This window comes from Calonectris borealis, chromosome 15 (genome assembly GCF_964195595.1).
Source record: "Calonectris borealis chromosome 15, bCalBor7.hap1.2, whole genome shotgun sequence".
NCBI classification, from domain to species: Eukaryota; Metazoa; Chordata; class Aves; order Procellariiformes; family Procellariidae; genus Calonectris; species Calonectris borealis.
The window spans coordinates 3,649,581-3,677,511 of record NC_134326.1 but is presented as its reverse complement, the minus strand read 5'-3'; the positions used below and the strand labels follow the sequence as shown (position 1 = coordinate 3,677,511).

The following is a 27,931-nucleotide window of genomic DNA, read 5'->3' as shown; positions in this document are numbered from 1 at the left end:
CAAGAATCTATGGGAAGAAAGAGCACAAAGGAAGGAAAATTAAGCGTGGGACCATCTTTCAGAGGTCGGTGTGGAGGGGAGATTAGTTAAAGCTTGACAATTACTGAAGTGTGTGATGTTACAGGTGCCTACCAGCTGCCTTTGCGGTGTCCTCCTGGGACTGAAAACCTACTTGTGAGGCTCCATGCACTGAGTCACAGGTCTCTGGGATCCGGAGCTGTCTGGATCCACCTAGCTGGGAATCACCTGGGATCTTGTGCTTAAGCAAACTCACTAGTCTGGTGGAGGGTGGGTGAGTGGAGTGATGACATTTTACTTTTCAGGAATTTTACCAAAATGGCTTCATTTCTTTAAAAAAGCAGCTTATCGAACTGCCTGGTGTGTGTGTTACAGATAGAAAGTGTGTTGGATCTTAGCAGGAGTTGTGCAAACGTTGCATTTATTTTGCTGAACACTTCATTGCCAGCTGCAAAGCACAGCTACCTCTAGCACTGCACGTTCCAGTAAACATCTCTTATCCATCCTATAAAATTAAATGAAGCTAAACGATTATGTTTCATCGAACTGTGCAGGGGAATGTGTGCAGTGATACCTACTTTGGGTGCTTGGCTAAATCTTTTTTTCCTTGACTTTACAGTTTACTGTCAGGGTTGATGGATGTTGATGCTCGTGTTGGGAGAGGGCAGTATCTCGGCGTACTGCGGCTGGGTGGGTGAGGTGCTCTGGAGGTCTGTGTTGACTGTGGAGCTGGTGAAGCTTGCAAGCAGGAGTCATGGTGAAGATGGGCAGAGGCCAAGGTAGTTGCAGAGTTAGTGCTTCAGTACGTTATGCTGCTGAATAAGGCAGCTGAGACCTCCATAAATACCCGTCAGCGCATCATTTCCCCTAGGGTCACGTGGAGGCTCGGTATTGACGTCTCCATCATCCTCAGTCACTCGGCTTATAGGGATGTATTTTGCTGTAGGCAGTAAAAGTGACTGGCAGCTGGGTCTGAGCCAGCGCGGGGTGTGAACCGGCTGGCTCCAAGCATGAGCTGTTGCACTGTGGAGCCTAACGAAGGACTGTTCTCGTTATGGTGGTGACTCGGGGGTGCTCTGGTCGTTCTTGGTGCTGTAGTGAGGCGGGTGCTCTGGCTGATCTGTGGAAGGGGATGCTGCTTTTCTCGTCTATCAGGAAGCACTGGGAAAGCGGTGGTACAGAAGATGGAAGCTCTCCCAACAAACTCAGGCTACCAGACTTCAGGAGCTGAAGTAGCTCAGCATTTTGCTTGTGGCCACTCCTTTCTACACTCAGATAAAACCCTGTCTATGCAGAGACCTTGTTCTTTACACTTAAGATGAGTCATCTTTGAGCATGTTGGACCTGTGGGAAGATAGCGATCTGCCTGCCTGAAGCTCAGTTATTAATAATAAAGTATTTAAGATGGCAGTTTTCATTTCAGCAGCTCCTTTAATTCATGGCTCTCCAAATGCTTTACAGACGTTGATTAACATAGCCTCACAACAACCCTGTGAGGTAGGTGGATATGATCATCCTCACCGCTGTGGGGACAATGAGGGCACCAAGGCTAAGGGGCCTGGAGCAATCGTGCTGGGATTTGACCTAACATTTGGCCATTTAAGTCCCATTAGGCCTTCAGCTTCAGATCATGCTTTTCTAATGCACGGGTTTGGCTCAATGTGGGGCTATACTGATTAACGAGCTTGTGACTGGCACAGACTATAAAGGCCATTAATCTAAGGAAGCAGTTTATTAGCCAAGTAGATGGCTCCTTGGTGCTTCTTGCTGCTGGAATAATCTGAGGGTTTGAAGGCATATAAAAAATAGAGTTAGATATCAACCATTGAGCATGGCAGGCTGTAACTGGAGAAAGCCCTTAGACCCCAGGAGGGGAAGCTATGTGGGATGCTACTGTAAATGTATTGATCAGAAAGGACATAATAATTTATAGATAAAGTCCACCCTTCCTCTTTCCCCAAAGGAAAATAAAAAGAACCTAGAAAGTCACTGCTGGTTGTCACATGTCAGATTCAAGCTCTGGGCCCTTGTCTTCATAGCACCTGCAAAAGGAACAAAACATGGTGCATCAGCAGCCTGTTGGGCTGGCAAAAGAAGTTAAGCAACATGTTCCCTCAAGCCCAGTCCCGGTGCTGGTTTAGCTTTAAAACAACTTAAAATGATGTGAATTACTTCTGTGGGATGGGTCTGAAAGTACTGATGGGAATGTGCTCCAATATCACCTGGAGAGCAGGAGCGCGGTAAGCTTGGACTAGAGAGCGAGACCTTTACTTCACGAAGGCTAGCTTATTTACCTCTTCATATAATGACAAACCACTCTAGCTCTGATGGCTGGCCCTAGGTGATGGCACCTATATACGTGAGGTATATGTGATGCCTGGAGTTCAGGCAGCTTGGATAAACCTGAGGTGGGCATCCAAACTTTTCACTAGGCTCACTGGAACCAGTTTGGACCTTTAGGAGTTTGATGGCAGCTGTTTTTTATAATCTTTCTGAAGGAATAAGAGAGCAGAGAAATAACTCAAAGGCATGCTCTTATCCAGCAAGATAAATAATCCCCAGCTAACTCTCTACAAAGTGAGGCTTAAAAGGGAGACCTTTTCTGATGGTGGGTAACTCATACTGTTGTTCATGTTGATGTTCTTCATGGAGATCAGAGTGATGCTGTTATCCTTCTGGCTGGTGCCTGCCGAGCAGCTGTCAAGAAGAGAAGGCAGTATTAACCACTCTGGAACACGAGAGAAGGGAGTTTCTTTGCACACAACTGGAGGCAAGCTGGCAAGGCTGCGTCTGGCTGGCACACGGCACCAGGGCTGACTTACGCTGCCCTTTGAGCTGCTGATTCAGGCACATCCTTAGTGCCAAAGTCCCCGCCTCGTGTCCGAACACAGGTTGGGAGATCTCTGGGGAAACAAGCAGTGCATTCAAATGTGGATGGGGTGCTGGTTTGCCCGATGGAAAGCACCATTGTCACCTGTGTCACTACTTGTAGGCAGAGTCAAGGAGCAGTTTGGATCTGGTTCTCAGTGACTGAATTACCTTCTAGCCCTGCAGCCGTTACCAGAACTGGAACAAAAGGAAACATTACCATGTCCCTGTGTCCTGCACCCTTACGTTTATTTGTCATGCAAAGGGAGCCCTGGATATTTTTACATCCGATGCTGCTGCTCATGTATTGCCAGCGTCTCTCTTAAGAGTGAGAGTTACAACTGTTAGGAAGGTGGAGTTCCCCTTTCTCCCTGCCCTGGGGGCTGGGATGTGCTTTTAGTGCCAGTGGAGACTGGATGACTTTGGGGATTAGGGTGCCTCGGGGGCACAGTCCTCTGCTCTGATATGTCCTGCCTCAGTGGCTGCAGATCACTTAGATCATGATCATTACGGGTATTTGTGAACCGTTGATGCAAATTTAGCACCTAAATACTTAGGGGCTTTGATCCCTGTGTTCCTTGCCTCTTTCCAAAGCAGGGTTTATTACTTTGGTAGGAAACTGTCAGATGGAAAAATAGGAGAAACATGTTTTGGTCCCTTCCAGCTCTTGTTTCCTGCTGCTTTCCCACGTGCAGCCTCTCTTCTTGGGTAGCAGTGATGGACCATGGGGTTCAGATGGACCATCCTCCACTTGGTGCTTCTCTTCCTGGAAGAGAAGGGGCCCCCTTATCCTGCTCTTGCTAGATGACAGTAATAGGCATCTTGGAATATATTTTTGGGGACCTGATCTCATCTCACTGAGGCTGCTTTGAGATCCAGAAACCCAAGTTTAGACCTCAAGTCTGTATCTAGGCAAAGAAAGACAAGCAAACTGCTTTTGGAAGGTGCTGAGTCTTCAGATATCAGTGCAGCTTTGAAATGAGGCCCCTAAATATTGAACTTCTACCTTGGGCTCCATCAGGCAGAGGATGAGGTACTATCAACATTCATTTTGTTTTTTACCTCTCTCAAAGATGTCTTGAAATGCTTTCTTCCACCTGAAATAACCAAAGCAGCCTCTTTTCCTTGCTAAAATTCGTTCTGGAATAAAATAGGCATTTTCAATAGGATGTGAATAGTGCAAGCAGCCTTACCTCTCTGATACCATGGAGGTACCTGGTTTCTGTTTGTCTGGAGGGAGAAAAGCAGTTAGTGATGTACAGGTGAGAAAACATCACAGCCAAGCAATAAAATAAGTCAGCCATATTCAGAATTACGTTGTACAGGGTTATCAACGAAATTCAGATGAGATTAGAGACATCATGGGGGATATTTGAGAGTTGATTAGAGAAAATTCTTCAACTAACGTGACGTACAGGCAGGACTGAATGCTTTCCTGCCTGTTTAGTCACTAGCATCCTTTGGTCTTTTGGCAGTTATCCGTCTTGCTGTAGAGCAGCCTTGCCCTCTAGTGGGCACTGCTTAGTGGGAAATCGGATTCCTAGGGAAGAGGAGTGTCAAACTCCATGACTTTTGCTGGAAGAGCTGCCCACCTCTGGAAATCTGCACATTTAACTGCAGCAAACTTGAGACTGTTTCCTGGTGCGGGTGGGTCTGGGCTGGGGCTCTAAAAAGGTGGTCACGCTACATTCCTAACTGCTGAATCTGTGTTCCAGTTTGGCTTCGAAACCTCCCCACCGTGTAAGCTTTTTAAAAGCATCCTTTAGGAATTGCCAGTTCCATGTAGAAACTGATGACTTTTTGGTTAAGGAAAGACAGATCGCCCCAGGGTAATACCTTCTGAGTCCTTTGAGCGGTTACACTTGAACCTCAGGCTGACCACGCTGACCAGAATGATCACAACCACTATCAGGATAACTATGAAGCTGATGACGCCTGGGGATGGAGGAAAGAACTGTGATTGATACAACAGCTTCTGGGGTAGCAGAGACTGTCATCAAAACTTGGGTAGGAAATCAATATTTTCATTAAAATGAGCACGGTACGTAATAGGCAGAGAAGAAAGTAGTCACTAGAGCGAATGGCTTTATCCTCTTGTGTTTTAGCCTCAAAGGGCTTCTGATGAATACTTAATTGGTAAGGCAGTGCCAGGAGGGCAGAACTCAGCTGATTACACTGGGGATTGATTGAAGTCAGTATGTCCCCACTACAATTGGTAAAGCTTATCCTAAAGGTATATAAAGTCAGATAAATATGTAATGTAATGGGGAGAGACAAGCTAAAGACTGTGAGTGATGTTATCTGTCTCGTAAACCAGTGGCCAACTGCAGATTTGATTCATACTTCTGTCCTCGATAAGTCAAACTATTCCTTGCACGGGAATCTTGTCCTGTTAAGACTGCTTCAGGACTTCTTGTGGCTTCCCTTGGAGGATATAAGCAAATGATGCTTATGAAGTTAGCACTTGACTTTTAAAAATGCTTCTGAAATAACACTGAAATGAGCAAATAGGTTTTTTTGCTCGTCCCCATGGAAGAGGGTGACAGTATAGCTCAAGGCAGAGTGGGTCTCTTAAATCTACCCTGTGTCTATCTTCAAACCTATTGCCAGGTTAAGGTATGGTGTCTCTTGCTCCATCCTTCCACAGTCTGAAGGATGCGGAGGACTCGACTGCTTCCTGCCAAGCAGGGTGCCACTGTACAGGGGAAGGCAGTAAGGCAGGGTGGGAATGAAGTCCCAACAGGTTTGCAGGGGAAAAAAAGTTGTCTAAGCTTCCAGGCGGGTAGCGTATTTATTCTAGACCCTGTCAGGGAAACCAAGGCAGAGCATGGGATCATTTGTGCCCAGGTCTTGTCCTAACATGGTGCTGGGGCAAACGCTGGTGCTGGGAGCAAGATCCCAAGCTCAGATGTAGCTATGATGGACTTTCAACTTGTCTGTCCCTTGTATACTGGGCATGGCCGGGAGTATTTATTAGGTGCTTTACTGCCTGCTGGTGACAAGTCTTTTTCTCAAAGGGTTTCCCTTGCACTCTAAAAACTCCAGGATCAGGCACACTGAAGAAGAAAACTGTGGAGCCATTTCCAGGGAAGCCTCTTCGAAGCTGGGTGTCCAAAACAGCATGGCCTGGCGCAACAGACCCCCCATCCTCTCCCAAGGTTGCACAAGGCCTTACCAAAAGCTGCCACCGTCAGCGGTGATTTATCATCTGTCGGAGTGGGCACAGGCAAGAAGCCAGAAGACTTTGGTGTTGGGGTAACTGGCTGTGAGGTGCCTACAAGAGGGGAAAAAGGTAGCTTTATTTAAAAGTCTTTCTTCCAAGGTTGGGAAGAGGATTCCTAGCAATGCTAATGGACCTAACTCGCACTTGCTCTTTATTGAAGAGAATAACATTGGATCCTGGCCAGCCCCATCAATGTTAACCGCAAAGTGACCAAGACCTACATGGGAATCGGATTGCCTTGGTGTGGCCCCTTTTATCGACAATCTGAGAACACCCACCGGGTTTTCTGCTGGGGCCCTAGTGATGAAGCTGAGCGTGGCAGGTGAAGGACTGATCTGGCAGTGTGTTTGAGGGGGAGGCTTGTCCTGTCCCCCTCCTTTTACAACTTTTTGCCATAGTGGCACCTTTCCTGCTGTGACTCACAACCCCTCTTTCCAGGCTCAACAGGTTGCCCCAAAGTGCTGCTTCTGTGGAGCTTTACGGACTTTTCAAGGGCTAGATGGGATGGCCAGCATCCCTTAGGTACTTGTTGGCTGTTCACCATGCTGCCTTGAAGATAGCAGTATGATGGCCTTGCTGTTGGCTGTGAAAGGGCTATAAAATACCTAGCGGTAATCACCTCTCTGCGAGGGAAAGGAGGAAGCACCTTGAGTTGCAGATGTTGTGGTACTCTCACTTCTCTTGGGCTCTTGACCTGCATAGAGGAAACGCAGAACGTGAGTCTTGTCCTTGAGTGTCATCCAATAACCAAAAGAATTAATGGGCATGCTGGAGAGGAGAATGGATTCACAGTAATGCTGGTGATATCTGGGAAAACACGGAATTCATACTCGGGCTAAAACCTTCCCACCAAACGTACTTTGTACCTTTTTTTTTCAATGTCCAAATAGAAACTCAGAGAACCAAAATTCAAATACCCTTGTATAAACTGTTGGGGTTCTGCAGTCCCAGATGCAGTTTTTGGGCAGATACAGCAATTGAATACTAGAAGAGTGAACTAGGAAGGTTATAGATTTGCTATTGCTCATAAACGTTGAGATTTAAAAAAAAGAAAAATCTGCTTAGGGGAAGAAATTCTGCAGATTATGGGTGTGGATTGACTGTTTGGCTTGTCCTTGTCATTAGTGGGTATGCTGTCCTCGGTTATCTAGAAGTAATTAAGCTAGTTTGAGTTGTGCTAACTTGTACACCATATGTAGTCTAACTGTGGCAGGGTAGAGGTTTGTTTGAGCAAGGCCTCCAGTTCTCAGTGGGATAAACTGGCTTAGATGAAGCTGTTTGGTCTGTGACATCTGCTTCCAATGCCTGTGCAAGCAGGTTTAGAGATACCCTGTGTGTTTCACTTGTACAGCGAAAAAAATCCTTTGCTGCCTCCTGGATGTGTGTTGAATGACCAGATTATCTGCATTGACCTTAATGAAGAGCTATAGGCCCTGTCAGGAGACTAAAACCGATACTTTAGAGCTGCAGAAGATCATCTGTAGGTCAAGTAGGATCTTCTTTCCTCCTTCCCCATCCCCACCTTCCCAACAGCAGAGTTGGCCAAAAGTATGTGCTGCCTGGAGAGGTGTGGAACACTCCTGGCGCTCTGCAGTGGCGCGCAGGGTGTGCAGCTGAAACTGGGGTTCCTGTCTTGCACTGTTTCGGGATGTAATTTTGCCAAAAGTCAGAAGAAAAAAGGGAAATCTTATGAAAAGGGGAAAAGGTATGAAATAACAAATCTAACTGGTTCAGAAACCACATGGAGCAGAACAGTCCTGAGAAGCAGGGACTACTGCTGTACAATTTTTTCACCAGTCATCAAACCCTTTATTTCATTCTGAAATTGTTCTTCTAGCCACGGGCAGTGGGCAGAAGCTGTGGTTTGCTGAGCCTGGCATGGATACCCTGTCCCTGGGAAATGTTCAGTCTCACACAACAGGAGACCTCGCTTTTGGAAGCATCAGCAACATTTCTATAGTCAAAGATGTATGGAGCTTTTCAGATATAAAGCAGGGTTATAATTAATAGCAATCTGCTCTGATGCAAAGGGCTCTTGGCTTAGCTGGGCACAGGCATGCTGGTTGGACATCTGTGCAGGCAGGGCTGACCACGGGTTTTTAACCTTGCTTGCGTTAGAGAAGATCTGCGAGGTACTTGGAGGGGCAGAGCAGTTTCTATCTTGACCATTGCAGATTTTTGAGGCAGAATCTTTCATGGGGAATCAGCTCAGTTGTTAGATTTCAGTCTTCCCACTCACTTGGATTCTGCCCTTATTCTGAGAAAACTCTTACTGAATTCTCCAATTTTTGCTTACAGGCTGGGTTAAGCAAACTGTCAAAAGCAAAATGTTTTTGTTTTTTTTTTTTTTTTAAAGATGTTAAAAGGGCTCCCTTTTCCTAAACATAGATCAGTCTTTCAACTGTTCAAGTTCATCCCAGGCAGAGGATGTTAAGTGCATTTGGTCTTGTGTTTTATCACTGCTTGTAAGGATACCAGATGTGATTTTGGGTGTTGCTGATGGCTCAACCCCAAGATGAAGACTAGTGCTTAGATAACCTGCACCATGTGAACCAAGTAAGATAATTGCCGTGAAATTATCTAAACTTATTGTCACTCTATAAAAGGACAAAGTACCTTGTGGCGGTGAGGCTGCTGTGCTGCTGCTTCCACTAGACTTTTCATCTGGATAAAGAAAACATGGAAAAGGAGAATTAACTCTTGAACTTGCTACTAGTTGTGCTATGGAGAGCTGATGGGTTTCCGTGGGGTAAAAAACTTTGTTTACATGAGACTTCCCCTTCAAACAAACATCAGGATGTCCATCTAGCAAGCCGTGCAGTCGGTTTAGAGAGTGTACACGAGAGGTGAGCTTGGGAGAGGTCTGCTGGGGAGGCTGGGGTGCCTGTAGCTCCTCTACAAAACATTACCTGGTAAAGCGTGATCTGGCTCTTCTGGTATGGGCTTGCTGTGCAGCTGCCACGTCTAGGTCATGGTTGTGTCCAGCCCCGTGCTTTTGGGGAGCTGGAGTGAGCTGCTCTTTTGGCAAAGACTCGGAGAGATTCAAAAGTTGCTGCTACTGAATAACTAGCATGGTGTGGACGAGCCCAGCCTTTCTAATGCCCCCAGGATAAGGAGGGATGCATAAACAGGCCCTGCCTGAGCAAAAATTTGAGTTTTCCATACTTGCCTTGCACAGTCAACGCTAGCAGTGTTGTAGTGACGGAAGGGGACTTGGCTGTAGTAGTTTGACCCACAGAGGTGAGATTCAAGTCGGTTGGTGATGTTGATTTTACTGAAGGCTCTGTAGAGGAAACATAGCGTTACTTCAAAGAGCTCTGCTCACACAATTGTAAAAAGGCCTCAAACTCCTTGGCAGTTATGGATAATCTTCTAGGGAAAACATGGGCATGAGTAGACAAGGAAATAGCCTTCGTCCTGCTCAGAGTCAGTGAGCTTTTGTACTTTGGCATTAGCTTTTGCGTTTTTTTAGTGTACAGAGGTGCTGAGCTGGCAGAACTCAGCAGACACATGGAGGAAGTCTGGTTTTGCCACCACTTTTTTCCTGCTTTGAAAATGAAGGTATTTTTATCACTGGACACTTTAACTGGCTAGAGCTGCCTGGCACCCACGTGTTTGCTTGTTAACTGAAATGCTAACTTTTATGCTTCATTTCACTGGGAGTCTCTAAGCATAAATAATTCAGTTCTTGCAGTGGACTGGAGGCTCTGTCATCTTCTTCAACCTGCTACTCAAAGCTGCATAGCAAGAACATGATCCAGAGCAAGATGTGGGGGAAAAAGCTTTCAATAAGCCCTCTGCAAGGAAGAGTGGATCACTAGCTTGGAATTTATAGGCAAGTTCCTTGTCTAGACTTCTTTGACTTTCCAATAAAAATGAGAAAAGAGTGAAAATGTTTTTAAGGTTGGTTGTTTTTCTTTCCCTTTTATCCAAATGCTTCACCAAAATACTTGAATTTAGGAATAAGTTTATTTTTTCTGCAAGGCATGGAAGCAGAACCTGAGATCTTCCCCCTCCCAAACACAGCAGGAAGAGATCTGTCTCCAAAGATCCAAGTGGGCTAACAGATGTGGATCTGGAGTTGGAGAGATCCCCTCTTGTGTATTTGGTTTTGTGTATTTTCAGACTGAAACACGTAACTTTCTGCTAACACCTCCCTACGCCCAGTTCCAGGGCTTCTGTGTGACCACGTACATGTGGTAGTGTCCTGAAGCTGGTTTCAGCAGAAGGGGAGAACAGAGAAAAGAGAATAAAGTAAGGGAACTCCTCAGAGGTTCATATAACTTTTAAATATTTTTCTGTCCTTATGAGTGATTGCTGCTTCCACGAAGGTAGATAACAAAGCAAAAACCCCAACATGAATAACTGAATTAGGGCTAAGGCAGTGTTTGGTTCCTGTGCTGACACAAACATTGTACATTTTAGGATAAGCCTCTTCATGCTTCCCCTTCTCCTCTTGGACAAGCGGGGAACGTGTTGACCTGTTGTATGGGAGGTACTGAGGGTGTGCAAAGCACTGGAAGTTTTTAATTAAAAAAAAAAAATAGAAAAATGCAGTCAGGCTTGTCAAGAGAGCAGTATTGAACAGTAAATGTAATGCAGGGAAGCTCTTACAACAATGACTTCATGGCTGTTACTTCCGTCACGACACCGGGAGCCGAGGCCAGGCCGGCATGCGAGGCACTGAGCTTGCACGTCCTGCACACGGCGACGGTCCTCGCAGGGAAGAGCCGCCACGCAAAGCAGGTGATGCCAGGTAGGAGGATGCAGCAACACGGACACCGCCCAGCCTGGCCCCTTGCCCGGGCTCTGGGCAGTCGCGTCCTTTGTGTGCGCCAGATACAAAGCCCAGGGTTTTCCCCGGGTTGTGACCTGCCGACCCTGCTTCTCCCTATTCACTTTAGTGATTTTTCCCTGTTCTTGCTCAGACCTGTGCCTTGATCCCTCTGGGGTGAGCTGGCTGGATCAGAAGCCCTTACGCCACAAAATTTCCTTCTTCCCCACCACTGTTCTCATCTACCCTGCTGCTGCACAGCCCCATTTATTGCTGGATGGCCCAGCTGGACTGAAGGTCAGACCAGTTCCAAGCCAGGATGCCCCTGAGCAGCACTTTTAGGTCTCCAGATGAGCGTTACCTGAGGTATGGTTCTTTACTTCAGGGCTGTGTGGTGTTGATTGGGGTTGACCTGTAACACAAGCAGAGAGACATGGAGGTGACATCTCCTACACATGCTCCTTGTTGGTGGGATCCCTGTAGGGAGGGTTGAAGGATGGGCCAGAAAGGGGCCGTTATAGCCAGTAAGAGCTGGAAGGGTGACGGAGGCAAGAGATGCTAAGGAGTTTTCACCGGTGTGGCTATAGGGACCTTGGCTCTGAGGATCTGTGGAGGAGAGCGTGCTGATGGAGAACTGCTAGGAAACAGCTGGAGGCACCTGAGAGCAAAGACGAGGCAGGATCCCTCTGCTTTCACTAGGCTTCCTGAAACACGGCATTGCTTTCTTCCAGACAAGGTTGGGGGCAGAGACCCGAAAAAGGGGAGCTGGGCAAGGTCATCCTCTGGGGCGCAGTGCCCTCCATGGCCCCTGGAGATCTGGGGGTGAATGATGATAGATGGAGTGGGCAGAGGTGGGCAACACAGGGTCCTGGGAAAAGGATGGGAAGTGGATGGGAATTCTGAATCTGGTTCCCATTTGTGGACTCTCCATTTGCATCCCCACACGGGTATGCGCATCCACATCCAAATAGACGTTTAAAGCAGATCACAACCCAGGAGGTACCTGTTACGGCGTGGACAGAGGAGTCTGTGGAGGTTGTAGTACCTGAAATGAAAGAAGAAGAGTATTAGCGGTGCTAATCTGTGACTGTCACTAATGCATTGGTGTTCTTGCTGGTTGTGTGGTTTGGGTTTTCCTCATCTTCTGTAGGAATGACTTTGAAATACATGATTTCCCCAAAAGCATTAGCAAAGAAGTAGTAGCAAACACTGAGTGCAAAACTATCAGGTTCTGAGTAAATTAGTACTGGAGTTTATTCAGCCGGGATAAATGCCCTCCTCCCCAGACGGAGCCCAACCCTTCAGGGAGCCGTCTTCCTCTCTTACAGGGAAATGCAAGGCCAGATAAATCAGTGGGGTCGTTCCCTCCCCATGAGCTGTTTGCCTCCAGCTCGGTCTTGGCAGAGAAAGGCTGTTTGACCTGTATTCTGGCGCTGTTTAAAACGTTAAGACGCTCATTTGAACGCTTTGTTCCCCTGAGACCTTAGTGCGTGGATGGATGAAGTTTGTAAAGGCTTCCAGGAGCCGATGGGACTGTTTTCCTTCCTGTTTCTACCTCTGATCCTTCTGCCCCGTGTATTTGCACCCTGGGAAGCTGGCTGAAGCCTTGTGGCCATGTAAGTCTGGACACGGCGAGGGGCTGCAGCCTGGGGACTGACTCGGAGCTGCCTTCCCTGGTGGTGGTGGGGAGTCCTGTAGGTCCACGCAGGGCTTTGCTCTCCCAGGGTTGTGGGTGTGGCACCGAGTCCCTAGTTTCTCAACTGAAAGGTGTTTTTGGTTTTGTTTTGTTTTGGATTTATGGCAAAGCATCCCTGCACCAATCCCCCATGTTGCCTCCTCTCAGGATCCCTGGTGTTTTTCTTTAAGGCCCAGCTCCTGGAGTCCTATGATTAGATGAGATGCTAATTAAAAATGCTGCCATTTAAAACGGGAAGAAGAAATGTCCAGTTCCCATAATTGAGGACAAGATGTAAATGCACTTTAAACACTCAAATCAAACCCAATTGGTTTAACTTTGAAAAGGTGACTTTGAGTCTGTCATTTTTGAAATGCACATCCTAATCGGTATTTTTTAATGGTTATTGCTGATGATCCTGGTGCTGTCTGTACTTAAGATTAATGAAAAAAAACCCATTACAGCTGCAGACACCAGCTGAATCTGATCCCACCGGTGATCCATCTCACCGGAGTCCCACGAGAGCTAAAGGTTTCGGACAAAAAGGGACAGCGGTAAAGGTTGAATCCTTCCAGCTCGCTGTCCCCTTGCGATGCCGCCGGGCTCCATTGCAGCAGTGGTCTGTGGTGAGGGGCAGTGCCTTTGCAGGATGCGGCGCCTCGTGGGGTGGCAGGAGGGGAGGTCCAGCAACGCAGCGCTAGCCAGAGCAGAGCAGTGCTTGTGCACCCGTTTACAGCCAGAATCTGTCCTCCTGTAGACGAGATCCATCTCACCTGCTGCTTTAATCTTCATCTCACCTGCTGCTTTACATCTCTCGTGAGCCAGCCTGCAAGAGAGCTCATCTCCAGACTCTCTTTCTCACCAAAGAGAGGACCAGGCACTCCTAAAACCCTATTGTTCTGACCTATTTCAGACCTCTACCTTACTCTAGCTGTGGCTAGAGGAGCCTGTAACATCCCGTTTCTTACCAGGAGCCGTAGAGGCGATGTAGGTGACGAACTTTGTGGTAGGTCCCTACACTGTAGGTGTCTGAAAGAGGTCAGACGAATGCCCTGGTAGTGGTGTGTACCTGGAATGAGATCTTTAGCATCCAGTGCATGTGGGTTATCAGGGCTTGGCTCAGAGCTCACCCCTTGGGACCATCTGGGTGTAGCGAGCTCCTGATTGATCTCATTTTTCTCACGTAACTGCATTGGAGCTGTAATTGTTTTTTTGTCTGAGGCTTTATGACAATGATCCCAGCCAAACAGGAACCAAAACAGCGTGCAAACCACGGTGAATATGTAATAAAACATGGTCTCTTCCCAGATAGGATTTGGCTGTGAAAATCAGACCTGACTTTTTAGATCTTTTCTATGCTTTTCTCTTCTAGCCTTCTGGGCAGCAGGCTGGGAAAACTGTCTTGTTTAGTCCATGAAAGAGGAGACATGATCAGACCTTTAATTACATAGAGAGAAAGGGACTAACTGGTTTTGTAAATCCATTGGGAACAGGACCAGAAAACAAGGACTTTTAACTGCAGCAAGGAAAAGGGAGGCTAGGCAATAGGAAACTGCCTTAACGTAAGGATAGTGAGTTGCTAGGAGTGATTGTGTAGGAGAATTGTGGGATATCCTTCTCTGCAGGTTTTGAAGAGCAGGTTAAATGAGCATCGGTCTAGTAACATAGACAGGATTATGGACAGATGTAACATCACTTACTAAATCAACTAATGCAATGGAAAAAAAGATCTTTTGGGCAAACGGTTGCCCTTCTAAAAGAGGTAGAGATGCTTCTTTTGAGGCAGGGGGATGCACCCCTTTGCAGCCCTGTCGCCTGGGATGCTGTGGGGCACTGCCTGCTCCCCGGGGGCCCAGCTGACTCCATGGAGAACATGCGGTGACTTGGGCTCTTTCCGTCGATCCCAAGAGTTTGCCGAGTTTTCTCTTTGTCACTGGGCTTCCTCTTCTTAAACAGCTTTACAGCGCAATTTCTGGACATTGGTTTGCAAATGCCTTAAGGTACTCTGTATACATTCAGCACAAAAAATAATGTGCTGAGGTCATCATGGGGGCCAATATCCTCTAGCAGCTGCCGAACTCAAACAGCTCCTTTCTCCAAAATTCCCTTGCGGATGCCATTGTCTTGTTCCTCCGTGGGGAGAAGTAGCTGCTTGTAACACATTTTCTTTTTTAAATTATCACAGGTGCTTTTTAGTGTACATGGCATGTGAAAGCATCCAGAATCGCTGAAGAAAGAGCTATTGTCTGCACTTAGTCTTTGTCGAAGGAAAAGGGGAATAAAGGTGCTGAGCTGGCAGTTTATTCAACCATTTTTAGTGCAGCTGAGGAGAAATCTGAGAGCTTGAATGGAGCCTCTGGGGACGGGAGGAAGCCGAAAGCGAGGGAGAGGACATTGCTGCCCTGCACTGCCATTGCTGATGGGACCGTCCCGGGGGCTAGCTCCAGCATCCCGGGGGCTAGCTCCAGCATCCCCGGTGCTGGGGCGAGAGGACCGTACTCAATGCTTTCTTCCACCACAGCTCAGCCCCTCACTGAAGGTCACACCAGAGCACTGGCTCATAAGGAGTTCTCTGTCTGCAAAACTAAACCATGGGGTTATTGTAAATAAGATGAATAAACAGGTTTTTTCCAGTCCCTGGAGTTCACCTCATGCTCGCCCTGGTCTGCTGCGTTTGAGCTTTGCTGTGGAGAAGTGAAAGGCCAAGGGATGGAGATCCACTTCTGGCACTTTGCTCAGGAATAAATGGCCCTGGCTCTATAAACACGACCGCACGTTATTTCAAAGTGGAGCATGTCTGGCTTTGACTTCTGGCTGCTGCTGCTTGTTATGCCTTCCCTGCCAACTTAAATAATCAAAAGTCCTGTTATATTAGGTGTTTTCTTTTGGTGAAGGTGCGCAGCATCCCGGCTGAATTACAGCGGAGAGGGCTGGACGTGCGCAAAGCAGGAAGAGACCCGAGTCACGTCGCGGGGCTGGGCAGCAGGACGGGTACGAACAAAAAAGGGCCACGCGTCGCGGCTCCCCGCAGACCTCCCGAGGGGACTCTCGTGCAAACGGTGCTGGAAACCGTTTCCTCCCGGTGCCTCTGCCAGCTCCCTGCTCCCCTCCGTGGAGGGCTCTGGCTATATAAACAGCTAGCAATAATAATCGGGAGGCAGCCAGCGCAGCTGTAATTGCAATAAACATCAAAGCCATTCAAATGACTCGCCATTGAGCGCAAGCACTGCCAAGATATTCATTGCGTGTTTGGATGCAAGTGATTTATAGCCGGATTGTGCAGTTCTAGGTGGAGATGGGGAGCTTGCTGAGGGATTTACGATGGGAAATACGGCTTTCTGCTCTTGCTGTAATGGGAAACTCCTGATTACCCACCGGAGCCATCGGGCTGCCGAGGAGCGCTTCGGAGCTGCAGGTGCAGTTCAGCTCTGACTCAGCGCTAGCTGCTTTTCGGTTAATTTTTCCAGAGGGCGAGCAGGGGAATTTTGGATTTCTGTTACTTGCAGTAGTTCTTCTATGAGGTTAGATGTGAGTGTTGGACTGAGAGCGGAGGGGTCTTTCCATGGAGCCTTCTCTCACGGCTCTCTCACCCAGAGCCAGCAGCTCACTCCTCAGCACACAAAGAGAATGATGCGAAACAAAAAAAGGTGAATTTTAGGTATTTCTGCTTTGGTATTATTTTTTGCAATCGTAGACATTTGAAGAGTGGTTTCTCCAGCTGCTGATCAAAGAGAGGCACTGACATTTAAAACCCCCAAACTTTACATCAGAGCCTCCGTATATCAGCACTGCTGTAGCAGAGACCTGGGCCAGCTGTGGGGAAGACTTCAGCAGGGTTTAGGTGAGGCTCAAGAAGGGCTCGTGCTGTCCAGTCTGTATTCATAGAGGGATGGAGTCGCAGGGGAGGATCTCTGGCACCAGTATGAAGGCACTGGGACTGGTCCTGTCCACTCAGAACTGGTGATGGGGAGGGATGGTCTATCCCTGATGACGTGTAACCCTGGACTCGCTGGACTCTTCTCCTTCCCTGGCAGTTTTGGGGGGAGATGTGGTGATGTCCTACCTGTCCCCAGGGAGCGCATTGCGTGGCAGGGGGCTGCAGAGCCCGTGTGGCATTGTGCAGCCTCGCTGCATCAACCTCGGTGTCACCCTCTGCTTGCAGGTTGCATAAACAAATGCTTTCAGAAAAAGAGACCTAGCCACCTAAAATTAGACTTTTCAATTCGTATGTTGGCACTTCTGTCAAATGACCCGTGACAAAAATATACCGACCCCTTAATGCAAGTGCAGCTGTTTCCTGGGTGAAGCACAGCAGCTGCTGAAGCAGCAGAGAGCAACAACACCCAATTCTTAGGACTTTCACATGGAAAAAAAATCCTGTATTAGGAAACCTGGAAATAATCCTGTATTAGGAAATCTGCAAAAGCCTAGGTCCCATTTTATTAAGCACCTAAAAAAAGGTGCCTCTGCCTTGCAGGTCACACAGCAGAACAGGTAAGGTGGAAATTGTGGAGCAAGAGAGAGAAGTGTCGTGATGCAGGCTGGATAACTGACAGCCTAAATCAGGTCCCAGATCCACAGAGGTATTTAAGCGTCTAATTCCCAAATGACATGGGGGGTTTGGCAGCTCACTGCCCAGTGGTTCTGAATTGTAATGACTCGGCCAAAGTGTTATGGAAAGTTTAGAGAGCCAGGAATTAAACCCGGATCTCGTCAGCAATTAAAATTAATCTCAGCCTTCCTCTGCCCCTCCTCAAGGGCTGCACCCAGCTCTGGGCATCCTCTCTGAGCATCACGCTCTGCGCTCCTCTCCGGTGAGCTGTTCTGGAAGCAGATCTTAGCAGAAGTCAATTAAAAACCACTTGAATGTAGAAAACAAGCCACGGGACAAACAATGTGGGGAAACCGCATGCACGGAGCGGGCTCTGCTGCATCACTGTGCGTGCTGAGGTCTGTTTTTTCCACGAAAAGTGGTTGCTCCTGGAGGAAGAAAGCAGCATGGCTCTTCTGGCTGCACCACCGCTGCTCCGTGGTGATTGGGGAGTGAACACCCGCTCCATCGGGCTGCTGCGCCGTCACCCTCCCAGCTGCTTACTGGTTCCAGTTTCCTCTGTGACCTGCTCGTTTTAGAGCTCTGTGTTTGCTCCTGGTCTCTGCAGTGCTGGTGATGTGGGTCCTGCCCTTCTCCTGGCTACGCTGCTCCTAGGGTTTGACCCTGGCTCTGGGGTTTTGGAGGAGGAAATCACTCCATGCCCAGTTCAAATGAAAGGTGGGGGGACCACCTAGCCAGGCTTGATGGGAGCCAGAGCCCAGCGTGTGCTTTTTGCCTATCTACATTTTTTTAAAAAATAATATTATTCATCAGCAGATCTCAAAGCACTTTACAGAGGAGAGGGGTAGTGTTAGCTCTGCTTTGTTTTCTGTAGATGGGGAAACTGAGGCGCAGAGGTGTCACGAGTTGCAGGTTAGTTCAGCAGCGCTGCTTAAGCTCACACCTTGGTGAGGCTACCAGCCAAGGTCCTGCCGTCGTACAGGCCACCTCGCAGGTGGTCCTCATCGGTCTGTATGGTTTTGTTCCAAATGTTGTGTGCTCCAGCTGCTGTAGGAGATCAGCTGCTGTATTTGCTTGTACGCTACACCTCCGGACAGGCGTCCGCTACACCTCCGGACAGGCGTCCGCAGAGCCCTGCGACAGCACAGCCAATGTGGTGGATCAGTGGTAGGTGCCTACCAGGCACGTCTTGCTTCCCCCAGCTTCATGGAGGCTCTTTGCTACTGTTTCCAATTTTATTCACAAATTTATTATTCTTTCCAGTAATTCCAAGATTCCCCAGGTTTACTTGGGCGTTGCTGGTGAGTGACCCTGCTGATATCACCGAGGCTTTATTCCCAGATTTCCAAGCACTTTATGGAAGAGGTCATTTTATTATCCCTATTTCTGGGGAAAACAGGGCGCGGGAGCGTTACGTGGCTGTGATCAGTGGCGGACACAAAGCCCAGTGGTCCTGTGTCTCCATCCGGTGCATCGTCAGCGGTGACATGTTTCTCCCTCATTTCTAATCACACTCATTTCAGTGTGATTCCAAGATTTTTAGCAACTTCTAGCTAACGTACGAGAGGAGCTTATTGAATCGTGTGTCTGGAGCTGCTTGCCCAGAGCTGTGCTTGCCCAGCGTGCAGGGTCTGCAGTTGTGCCTGGTGGTGGTGGGAAAGGTGGGGGACACCCCCCGTGGGTCCCCTCTCTTGCCCGGAGCCAGCGGCGGCTGTCCCCAGTGCCAGAAGGGTTTGCCTGGCTTGCTCCGGAGGGTGGACAGACACGCTCCACACCTCCACGGCCCCCTCTTCCACCTTTCTGCAATAAACAGCTCCGCGTCAGCTCTTTGCCCTCTTGGTGTAGGGTGGAAGCCCAAGCCACTAGCTCTGCTTCTGTGCTACGATGTCCCTGTCCCAGCACTGTGTCCTGGATCAGCAACCTTGATCTCAGGGAACGGGGTCCCAAACCAGGTCCCCCGCCAGTGGTGAGAAGGTTCTCCCTAACCTGTGAAACCCAGCTGCTGGTGAGGCAGTGCCGTTTAACTGCATCCCCGGTGTTTCACCAGCTTTGTAGGAAGTTTCACGAGCTACCGGCATTAGGGGCAAAGTCTCCTGGAAACTTTTATACCTCCAAACACCCCCGCAGCCAGAGATACTAGAGGGGACTTTGCTCCTTTCTGCTGTGCTGGGATGATTTAGCTGAAAGGTAAAACCAGTCCCCCCCAGCCCGTAAGTCTACAAAAAAGACGGAATGGGAGGTTCCTCCTCGTTATGGTGGTTGGGTGATGCCGGGTGGGCTCCTCCGGGCAGTGGAGTGACGAGACCTTCCAGCCGAGGTGCCTTGTGCTGGTGCTACGCAAGGCACAGATCTCCCTTTTCCAGCCTCGGGCTTAAGCCCACGCCTTGGCTTTTCCAGCAGGAGCATTCCCGGCCTTGGGTTACCAGCACCGACCCCTCCAAGGACACCTGTTGTTGACTCACCTATTGTAAATGGGACATAATTCCTGGAAACCATCCCTGGCCACTTTGGTCAGATGTGCAGAGTCATCTGCGGGGTTTCGGTTTACTAGAAGGGAGCAGTTTGTTTTGTGAACAAACATTTCTCCTAACCGCCTCCTGCTTTCTCTTCCTTCTTCACCAGCTCAGGGTTGTGCTGGCTGCTCCTTTTTGGCCAAGGAATCAGTTTTAGGATGCACCAGATGCCCTGGTTTTAGGATGCACCAGATGCCCTGGTTTTAGGATGCAAGCACTGTCTGGAAGGTCCCCTGGTAGCTCAATCTCTGTCCTCTAGCTGCACCCCATGTTTTTGATTATATCAAAAAAATATATCGACATATTTATATGTTTTCAATATACTACGCTTCTCGTGGCATTATCCATCCACTGGCTGTGGCGCAGATGAGGAGAGCAGTGGATGGAGCGGCGGTGGGAAAATCCTGCTGGGTTCTCACCAGCTTCGAGGAGGAATTTTTCAGTGGAAATATTTTGTCTGGAAAATGCCTGCCCATTGTAATGGAAACTGTTCATAGGAAGAGGTTTGTTTGGACAAATTTTCTGTTAAGTGTTTCTGGGGGAGGAAAAACAGGTTGGAAATGTTCCAAACCTTCCCACTTCAGCAATTTCAAAACAACAGTATTTAACTTCCCTTTAGAAATAACTGTGAGAGCTTAGAAGTTTAAATTAAGAAATAAAAAATTCATTAATAAATTAATGAACTTGCACAAAGGGGAAAAAAAAAACCCAAACCTACAAAAAACCCCCCAACAAACCCCCCCTGTGTAGAAACAGGTATTAGTTTCCAGCCAAAGCAAACTCTGTCACTCCTGCAAGGTTACTTCCACCTCCTCAGGTGCAAGGAGACCTCTGAGCTCTTCTGTCTTGTTCAAGACCTTCTAATTCCCTTTTCCAGCCTGTCTGTCGGGGAACCAGCGGCATCGCTGACCCCGTCTCTGCCCCTTTCCCTAAGCCTGCTGCTTTGCCTTGCGCAGAAGCTTTCCCCCCCCCAAGTACTGCGCCACCTTAGTGACTTTGCTAAAAGGTTAAAAATACGATTAAAGCCATTTCAGAACTGTCAGATCAATGCAAAAAAGCGAGACGGGATATAAGACAGCGGGGAAGGCCGGTTGTTTTGATCGAAGCCGGAGAGGCGCGACTGCAGCATCAGCTGATGCACATCGAGCATCAGCGATGCCGTTAGCATCGTCCGTCGGCGTTGGCCCCGCCGGGGTCCGGCGCTAGCCAGAACGGTCCCTGCCCCGTGACTTTAAGCAGACTGCAGAGGACAAAGTGACGCGCCCCGGGCCGAAGGACGGCGGGTGGCATCCCTGCCACCTACGCTGCAGCTGGGTCCGGCGGGGAGGTGACTCTGGGGGCCGTGCAGCCGGCGGTCCCGCGCCGGGCAGGGGCTGGACCTCGGCGTCAGAGAGGTTGTGTGACAACCTCTGTGGCATTCCTGTCCCCTGCAAACCATACCAAGTAGTTTTAAGGGAAAAAACAGCATTCTGGCCAGAAGTAAGGAGCATAGCAAGATGGCCGAGGGGCCTCAAAGCCCCTTGTATGACAGCGGGCACAATTCGCCCCTCTGCTGAAGCCAGCAGTGTTGCCCTCTAATGAAGAGAGAAATTTTCCAATCCGCATGCTCTTACTTCTCAGAATTACACAGCTACTAACGGAATTGGTTTCTATATTCTCTGCCTTTTAAAAATCCCATTATTACCAGCACAGTGGCTGTAACCCATAGGCAACTTCTACGGTTTAATGATAAAAACTTTGGATTGCAGACACGTTATTTTTAGGTGGTTGTCTATTAGAAGCAGCGGTGATGTTGCAGTCTATATTCCTTTGAATGCTTTTCAGCTCCCAGCTACTCCAGCTGTCAGCAGCCCAAGAGGTGCCTGACGATGCAGGAAAAAACAACCTGTCACCCTTCAGAGCAGGAAACCGGTTCCTTCATCCCACACCGCGACTCACGTGGGAAAGAGGAGTTAAAGCAGAATTATCACAAAGGAGCAGAATTGTTACAATAAGGACGAGGCACGTTCTGCATGAGTCTTGCACATGGCTTTTGTATTTATATCGACGAGAGGAAAAATTAAAATCAGCCAAGGAAAAAATACCTTTGAGGAAAATAATGTCCTGTACATTTAAATGTTCTACCTTTACGCTTATTTGACAAAAGTCACTTACTACAAAACGCCTCAGCATCGCAACCCTCTGCAGAAACACTCCTTTTGTCAACCAGGAAACAGGTTCTTTTATTCCAGCGCGTCAAATAAACTCTGTAAACCTGGTACGGCCGCATTTTTCCCAGCAACCTGACTCCTGCCGCCCCTGAATTTAAAGGCTGCCCTTTCCGATGGCAGCTCCTACGTGTTCGAACGTCTGGCTGGTTCCCTTAGGTGCCCCCCGTGAAGCCGGGCTCCCCAAACCCCCCGCCCAGCACCGCCTCACCCTCCCCGGGCGGCGAGCGGAGCATCTCACCTCGGAACAGCACGCAGCCGAAGAGCCAGAGGAGCGGATGGACGGACGGGGCCAGCATCTTCTCGGTGCTTGTGGCTCTGCAGCCCCGCTAAGGCTCTGTCCATCCCGGGAGGGACAGGAGGGTGAGGAGCGGTTTGCCTGCCTGGGCTGACTCTCGCAGAGCTTCCTGTTAAAGAATAGAAGGAAACGGGCTGAATCCACAGGGGAACTGTGTTTTTTAGCCCATTATGGTCGGAGAGGATGTGAGACATCGCTTACCGACGGCAAAGGAAACCTCGCCATCAGTTTGTTGGGGGATTCGGCTCTGGTAGCGGGGAGAGCGGCGGCACGGCGGGCCTGCCCTGCTTTGGGCCTCAGTAGCTTCTTTAGGGTGCTTTTTTGGGAGGTGCTTTGTGGTGAGGATGTGCACCCCAGGTCCAATCCGCTCCGCATCAGCCGTGAGGGCTGCAGGCTGCGGTGGTCCTTCCTGGGCGAGGAGCTGCTGGAGGAGCCGGTCCTCCCCTCCCATCCGAGAGGGGATTTCTTAACATCTCCGGGAGGGATTTGGAAATATTTGCTCCTCGTGGGGCCAGGGTAACTCAGCAGCCGCTGCTGCCCCGAGCCCTGCGCCTCCCCGTGCAGCTCCAGCGGGTCTGGGCACCAGGACGTGCTGGTTTTGGGATGCCGGCTTTGGGATGCTGTTTTTCAGGCAGCAGCAGCACCATCCTTCCCCGCAGGACCTACGGCACACGGCAGGCTTTGACTTACCCTAACCCCAGTTCCTTGACAAGGGGAGGAACTGGAAAATTGGGCCGGTTCTAACCCCCATCCAGCCCCAGGGGTTTGGGACATTTGGTTTCTTGGCCCCGACCTCGTGATGCACTTGTCTAGGCACGTCCTGTCTGTCTGTCTGTCCCCTGCTGACACAGTTTGAACTTCGGAGGTAACAGGTTGCCCCGTGGTGGATGTGAATGGGTGTTTGGGAGGAGGAGAAGGGTCTCGGTGTCCCCACGTGGGAAAGGCTCCCGTGTCTGCTCATCTCGGAGGGTCGGTGCGGGCGTTCAGGATGCACATCCACAGCATTGCGTCTGCTGGCTCGAGGGGCTGGTCCAGCCCCCAACACAGCCCCCTGGAAAGCTGCAGAGCCTCGGCCGAGGGCAACGCAGCTGCTCCTTCACTGCACGGAGAACATCAAGGGGGTGTCTTATGCTGCCGGCAAGGTCCTTGCTTTCCACACCAGGAGACGGCGGTAGGAACGGAGGGAGAGATCTCCCGTGCACTGCGCAGCTCCTTGCGTTTCAGTGGGTCTCTTCAAACACCTCCAAAAACCCAAGCAAACCATCAGGCCAAAAGCAGCCAGTGTCCCACGGCAGCCTTTGCTTTTACAAAACCTCCGTTAGCAGCCTCCCCCGTCATTTTCTCTCTCCCTTGCACAGATGCGATGCTCAGAGATTACGCTGTAGATTAAGGTTTTACTGAATCCTGAAATGAGTGCAAATTCCCAGAAGCTCTAATGTGCGGCCAAATCTCTTCTGGACGCTCGGCTGGATGGGGGAAGAGGCAGTTCCCACCCTGTCCTCCCCATGTGCAGGAAAGACAGAGCCCAGATATTCACCCCAGCTTGTCTGCTGAGAGCCTCTAGGTAAGAGCAGTGTTGTTTTGGGACGGAAAGATGGGGAGACATGTTTTATAATGGCTAAAACTCCAGAGGATCCATCTTTTCTGCTGTGAGATGTGCTGAGGGTCACTCCGGGTGGCAGAGGGTCTGACCACATGGCATCCCTGGACCAGGGGGACGGTACCCGCCTGCCTGCAGGGGTAGGAGCTGCCGGACTCGAGGGCATCCCCGCAGCCTTGCTTGCATGGCCGCCGTGTGAGGGGCGAGAGGTGCGAGCACCGACCTGGCACTGGCTCCTGCCTGCCACCCCGAGCGGGTCCCAGGGTCCGGAGCGTTGCCGTGGACTCACACCGCTGCCGGCCATAGCCGTGCTGACGAACGGTCCTTCGCAGCAGTGGGACCCCCCGGCAGAGAAAATCAACCCTGGGGCTGCATCATCTCTCGGGGTGAGGGTCCTTCCAGCCCGGAGCATTGTGTGGATACGCTTCGCCAGGCTGTGCAAAGAGCTGACATGCAGAAGGGTGATTTTTTACACCGATTTCTTAACCGCATTAAATTTTAACGCCAAGCCGGTGGCAGGAGGGAGGTTTCCTGCAGTTAGGCAGCCGGGGGGTTGCACGTGTGCAGCCGAAGGAGCGGTAGGTGCTTTCTCCCCGAACAAAAGGGCGCTTGTCTTGCAGCGGGCGAGAGGAGGGTTTTTTCCGGCAAGGGTGCGTGACAGCGAGGGAGGGGGCGGCGGCGCTGATGTGGCACCGGGCTAGGTAAGGGAGCACCTCTCCTGCCCGCGGGATGAGCAGCCGCTTCCTCCTCTGCCCCGCGGAATCCCGGGGGGGTGTGGGGCCGAGGGGTGACGTGGCAGCCTCCGAGGTGAGTCTGGCTGCACCTACACCGGAGAACCATCCCGGAGGTTTTTCTGCTGGTCCTGCCGTCAGCTTCCCAACCTCGTCGCTGGAGATGATGGTTTCCATGCAGCAGGGACGCCAAGGTACCCCCGCGGGGCTGGGGAGGGCTCTCCCGCCCTCCTCTCCCCCCCCGCCCCCTGCTCCCACCCGTGCTGGCTCCCACGGGATTTTGCGGCTGTGGCAAGGGATGCCTCGTGCTGTGTTTTGGTGGGGTTGGGTGTCCCAGAGAGGTCCCCGTGGGTTTGGTCTTGGATTAGCACCGTGGGGCCGGGGGAGAAGAGGGGAGGGTGGAGGGCTCCCCACCAGGGAGCAAGGTGTAGTGGGGAGGGAAGAGCCCCACGCTGAAGGTGTCCAGGACAAGGGGATGCAGGGCATCGCCTCCCCGGCTGAACGTGTCCAGGGCACCGTCCTACAACCCCAGATATAACCACCAAAATTTATCCTGTCCTGCGAGCCCGGGGGAGGGAGCACTTACGGGACCGTCCCATTCCCCAGCAGCTGCAAGTGCAGGCGGGAGCTGCCGACTCGGGGGCAGGAGGTGAGGACATCGGATGGCCTCTGCTCCGTGGTCACCCCTTTCCACCCCGCGTTTCTCTGTCCCAGGTCAGCCTGCTCAGCCATGAACACCTCTGCGCCCGGCAGCCAACTGAGACAGCCTGAGCTCCAGGACGTGGCCGCCTTCACTCCCGTCTCCGTTGTCAGGAGCGTGACGAAGAAATCCGATGCCCTGCCCATGATCTCAGTGATCGTCCTCATCTTCGTCCTCTTGGCTGTCTTCATCATCATCGTGGTGCATTACGGCCCTCAGCTCCGCACCATCCAGATCACCCTCTACCACGAGCCCATGCCGCAGGACCTGGACAATGGGGTGCACCTCATGGACTGGAAGAATCTGGGCTCCCAGAAGAAGCTGCCTGCCCAGCTCTGCCAGTGGGAGCCGGCCGGCGTGGATGCAGCCGGCATGAGCTGCCAGTGCTCCTGCAAGCATCACCTTCCCTGCGGCAGCGCTGAGCCCAATGTCATCGAGGTCACGTACCTGTGACGAGGCTGTGGGCCACCTGGGCAGGACTCAAGGGACCATCTCCCACTGGAAAAATAGCGACTGGGATGTTAGCTTAGCCCGAGACTCACCAGTTCCCGCACACGGAGGTTGTAGCTCCCCAGGATTGTGTCTTTCCCCAGGTAGGCTCAGCCAGGAGGCTGAGTGTCACTGCGGTGACCCATCATCGTTTCAAATGACCCATCATCAGCCCCCAAAAGTCCAGCCCGGGGGGTTGCCACTGTCCCCAGGCAAGAGCTGGGTCCCCAGCCCAGGCTCTGGGGCTGGGTCAGCCTACGTGGGACAGCGTTAGCATCTCTTCTGGTTTTTCTCGCCCTGGTTTTCCCTGTCCCACGCTGCCTGGGAGCGGCCAGGAGAGCTGTCTTGGTCCTTGCCCCAGCTGGGGAGCTCTGGGTGTATGCTCGGCCCCTCGACAGGAGCTGGAAGTTACCTCATCTGGAATTGCTTTCCAGGTTAAAGATGTTTCCACATGCACAGTGTCCTCATTATGCCGTCTATATGGCACAGAAAAGCCTCCAGCCCTCCTTTTCCTCCGTCGGAGGGCTGAAACACTGTCCTCCCCCCTGCCAGCCCCGGCAGCGGGCTCAGCCCGTCACGGCAAAACAGCCGGAGGAGAGGAGGCAGCACCTGGACCCGCGCTGGTGTTTCAGCGGTGGAGCCAGCGGCAGAGGACAACGTGTCCGGTCCCTCAGTGGAGGTGGGTGAGAGAAGAGAGGTGACACGGCAGAGGCAGGAGGGGTGATAACGGCACATCAGCCACCCCTTGCAGTTGGCTGAACATCTTGAGGTGTTGGCACCGGTGGAGAAACGCGTGCATCTCTGGGCAGAGCCTGCAGCATCTCTGTACACAATAGCAGGGATGGGGAGACCTGAGGTTATCTTCACTGTGGTCGTCTTCATTGTTCCCATCTCTGTCTGTGTCCCTGTGCCAAGGGAAGCTCTGCTCAGGGACCTGGAGACTCGGGTGGTTTCAGCGTTGGAAGCAGCAGAGCACGTCCCAGCTGAGGAGGGAGTGATGGTGGGGTCAGCGTAGCCAACCCCGGTGGGATGGATGTTGATGTGGCTCAGTCACCTTGGGCAGAAGCTCGTTGAGGTGGCATAGAGGGAGCAGATGGAGAGGCAGAACATCCTGAGCTCCATAAGGCTCCTGGTGGTAGCAGACCGTGGTGACCTGCTCAGCCCTGGGAGCCTTTCTGCTGCTGGAGGCACCGGGCGTCTCTTCGGACAAGAAATTGGTCTCGGTTTCTCCTCCCTCGGTGGAAGCTGGACATCAAAGCCTGTCTTCAGTGCGTGGGCTCGGAGGACAGTCCCTGGGGAGGGAGCGCAGCCTCTGGGATCACCCTCAAAGATTTATTCTGCTGAAGAGTCCCAGAAGTCAAAATACGGTTCCCGCCTCTCCCCTCCCCACCCCAGGACAGAAAAGCCAGATCCGTGTCCGTCCTAAGCCGCACCCCCGGCACAGATCCCTCTGTGCACTGTTGGACAAGGGACGGGGCCTTTTACCTGTTCCTCTGGGCGCTGGAGGTGTTTCTGGCATGGCAGATGCTCCAGCGTCCTTCCTCTCACTTACTTTAAAGCTAAGCGGTGGTTGGACTTGCTGGAAAATTTTGGTCTTTACAATAAATATAATTTATATTACTTCTTTTTGGGGGGGTTGTTTTCTGTTTTGATATTTTCCCCCTTTTGTTTTCCAGAGGTGCTAGTGCATTACCAGCTTCCCACGCCTGGGTTAGAGGAGATAAGGTCTATCACTTCATCTGAAAATCACTGAGTCCCACCTCCCCTTGCATGTCAACACAGGGCATGTTTTTTTAATTTATACGTCCCTAATTAGCAGCACCACCTGAAGAGCCAACCGCCTTCCAGGGACACCTCTTCAGGCGACGGCTGTAGGTTGTGATGGTCCATGGCGAGGGCTCGGTCTAAGAGCTTAAGAACATCCCTTCCAACCGTCACAAGTTCTGCCTGTCTGGCTACACCCGGACTGGCTACACCGTGTCTGGAGGACATCGGCTGAGACGGTGTCACCCCTCCAGGGTGAATCGGCGGAGTCGTCACCCGGCTTTCGTGGTTGTGTCGTTTCAGATCGGGGAGCAGCGTAGTTCAAGGCAAAGTCTTTACTCGGAGAAAGGAGCTTTCGTGGCAGCTCCCACTGAAGGACAGGGAAACATCGTGTTTGCAAAGAAAAGATTAAAAATGCCTAACTATTAATAAAGAGGAAGATAAAATGGGTAATTATTGCTAGAACTCATTGATTTGCAGCCGCTGGGGACTCGTAAAGGCCTGATTTATGTTTCGGCG

The 27,931-nt window shown here is 50.7% G+C and overlaps 2 protein-coding genes across 6 annotated transcripts; one reads left to right on the top strand and one right to left on the bottom strand.

The window, feature by feature from the left end:
• Positions 1-424: 424 nt before the first annotated feature.
• On the bottom strand, positions 425-22,263 carry ECSCR (endothelial cell surface expressed chemotaxis and apoptosis regulator). Of its 5 annotated transcripts, none has more exons than XM_075163861.1 (11): positions 22,072-22,263; positions 11,887-11,928; positions 11,245-11,295; positions 9,279-9,392; positions 8,726-8,773; positions 6,729-6,803; positions 6,062-6,160; positions 4,723-4,821; positions 4,080-4,116; positions 2,616-2,715; positions 425-2,060 (listed from the first exon to the last, which is right to left on the bottom strand). In XM_075163861.1, the coding sequence occupies exons 1-11, from the start codon at positions 22,127-22,129 to the stop codon at positions 2,052-2,054; spliced, it is 732 nt and encodes a 243-aa protein (XP_075019962.1). In that variant the 5' UTR covers positions 22,130-22,263; the 3' UTR covers positions 425-2,051. The 5 variants fall into 5 exon arrangements, with proteins under 5 accessions (XP_075019962.1, XP_075019964.1, XP_075019963.1 ...); XM_075163862.1 differs by having other exon boundaries at positions 1,434-2,060; positions 6,756-6,803; positions 22,072-22,208; XM_075163863.1 differs by lacking the exon at positions 8,726-8,773 and having other exon boundaries at positions 1,433-2,060; positions 22,072-22,208.
• Positions 22,264-25,189: 2,926 nt separating this feature from the next.
• On the top strand, positions 25,190-25,634 carry SMIM33 (small integral membrane protein 33). Its single transcript, XM_075163860.1, has one exon. The coding sequence runs from the start codon at positions 25,190-25,192 to the stop codon at positions 25,610-25,612; it is 423 nt and encodes a 140-aa protein (XP_075019961.1). The 3' UTR covers positions 25,613-25,634.
• The last annotated feature ends 2,297 nt before the right edge of the window (positions 25,635-27,931 follow it).

Excerpts from the sequence above, each read along its gene's own strand:
- SMIM33 (XM_075163860.1), top strand. The coding sequence starts at position 25,190 with ATGAACACCTCTGCGCCCGGCAGCCAACTGAGACAGCCTGAGCTCCAG.
- ECSCR (XM_075163861.1), bottom strand. The coding sequence starts at position 22,129 with ATGCTGGCCCCGTCCGTCCATCCGCTCCTCTGGCTCTTCGGCTGCGTG. Across the intron at positions 11,296-11,886 it reads CTCTGTCCACGCCGTAACAG|GTCAACCCCAATCAACACCA; the intron begins GTACCTCCTGGG and ends CTTGTGTTACAG. Across the intron at positions 4,117-4,722 it reads CCGCTCAAAGGACTCAGAAG|ACAAACAGAAACCAGGTACC; the intron begins GTATTACCCTGG and ends TTCTCCCTCCAG.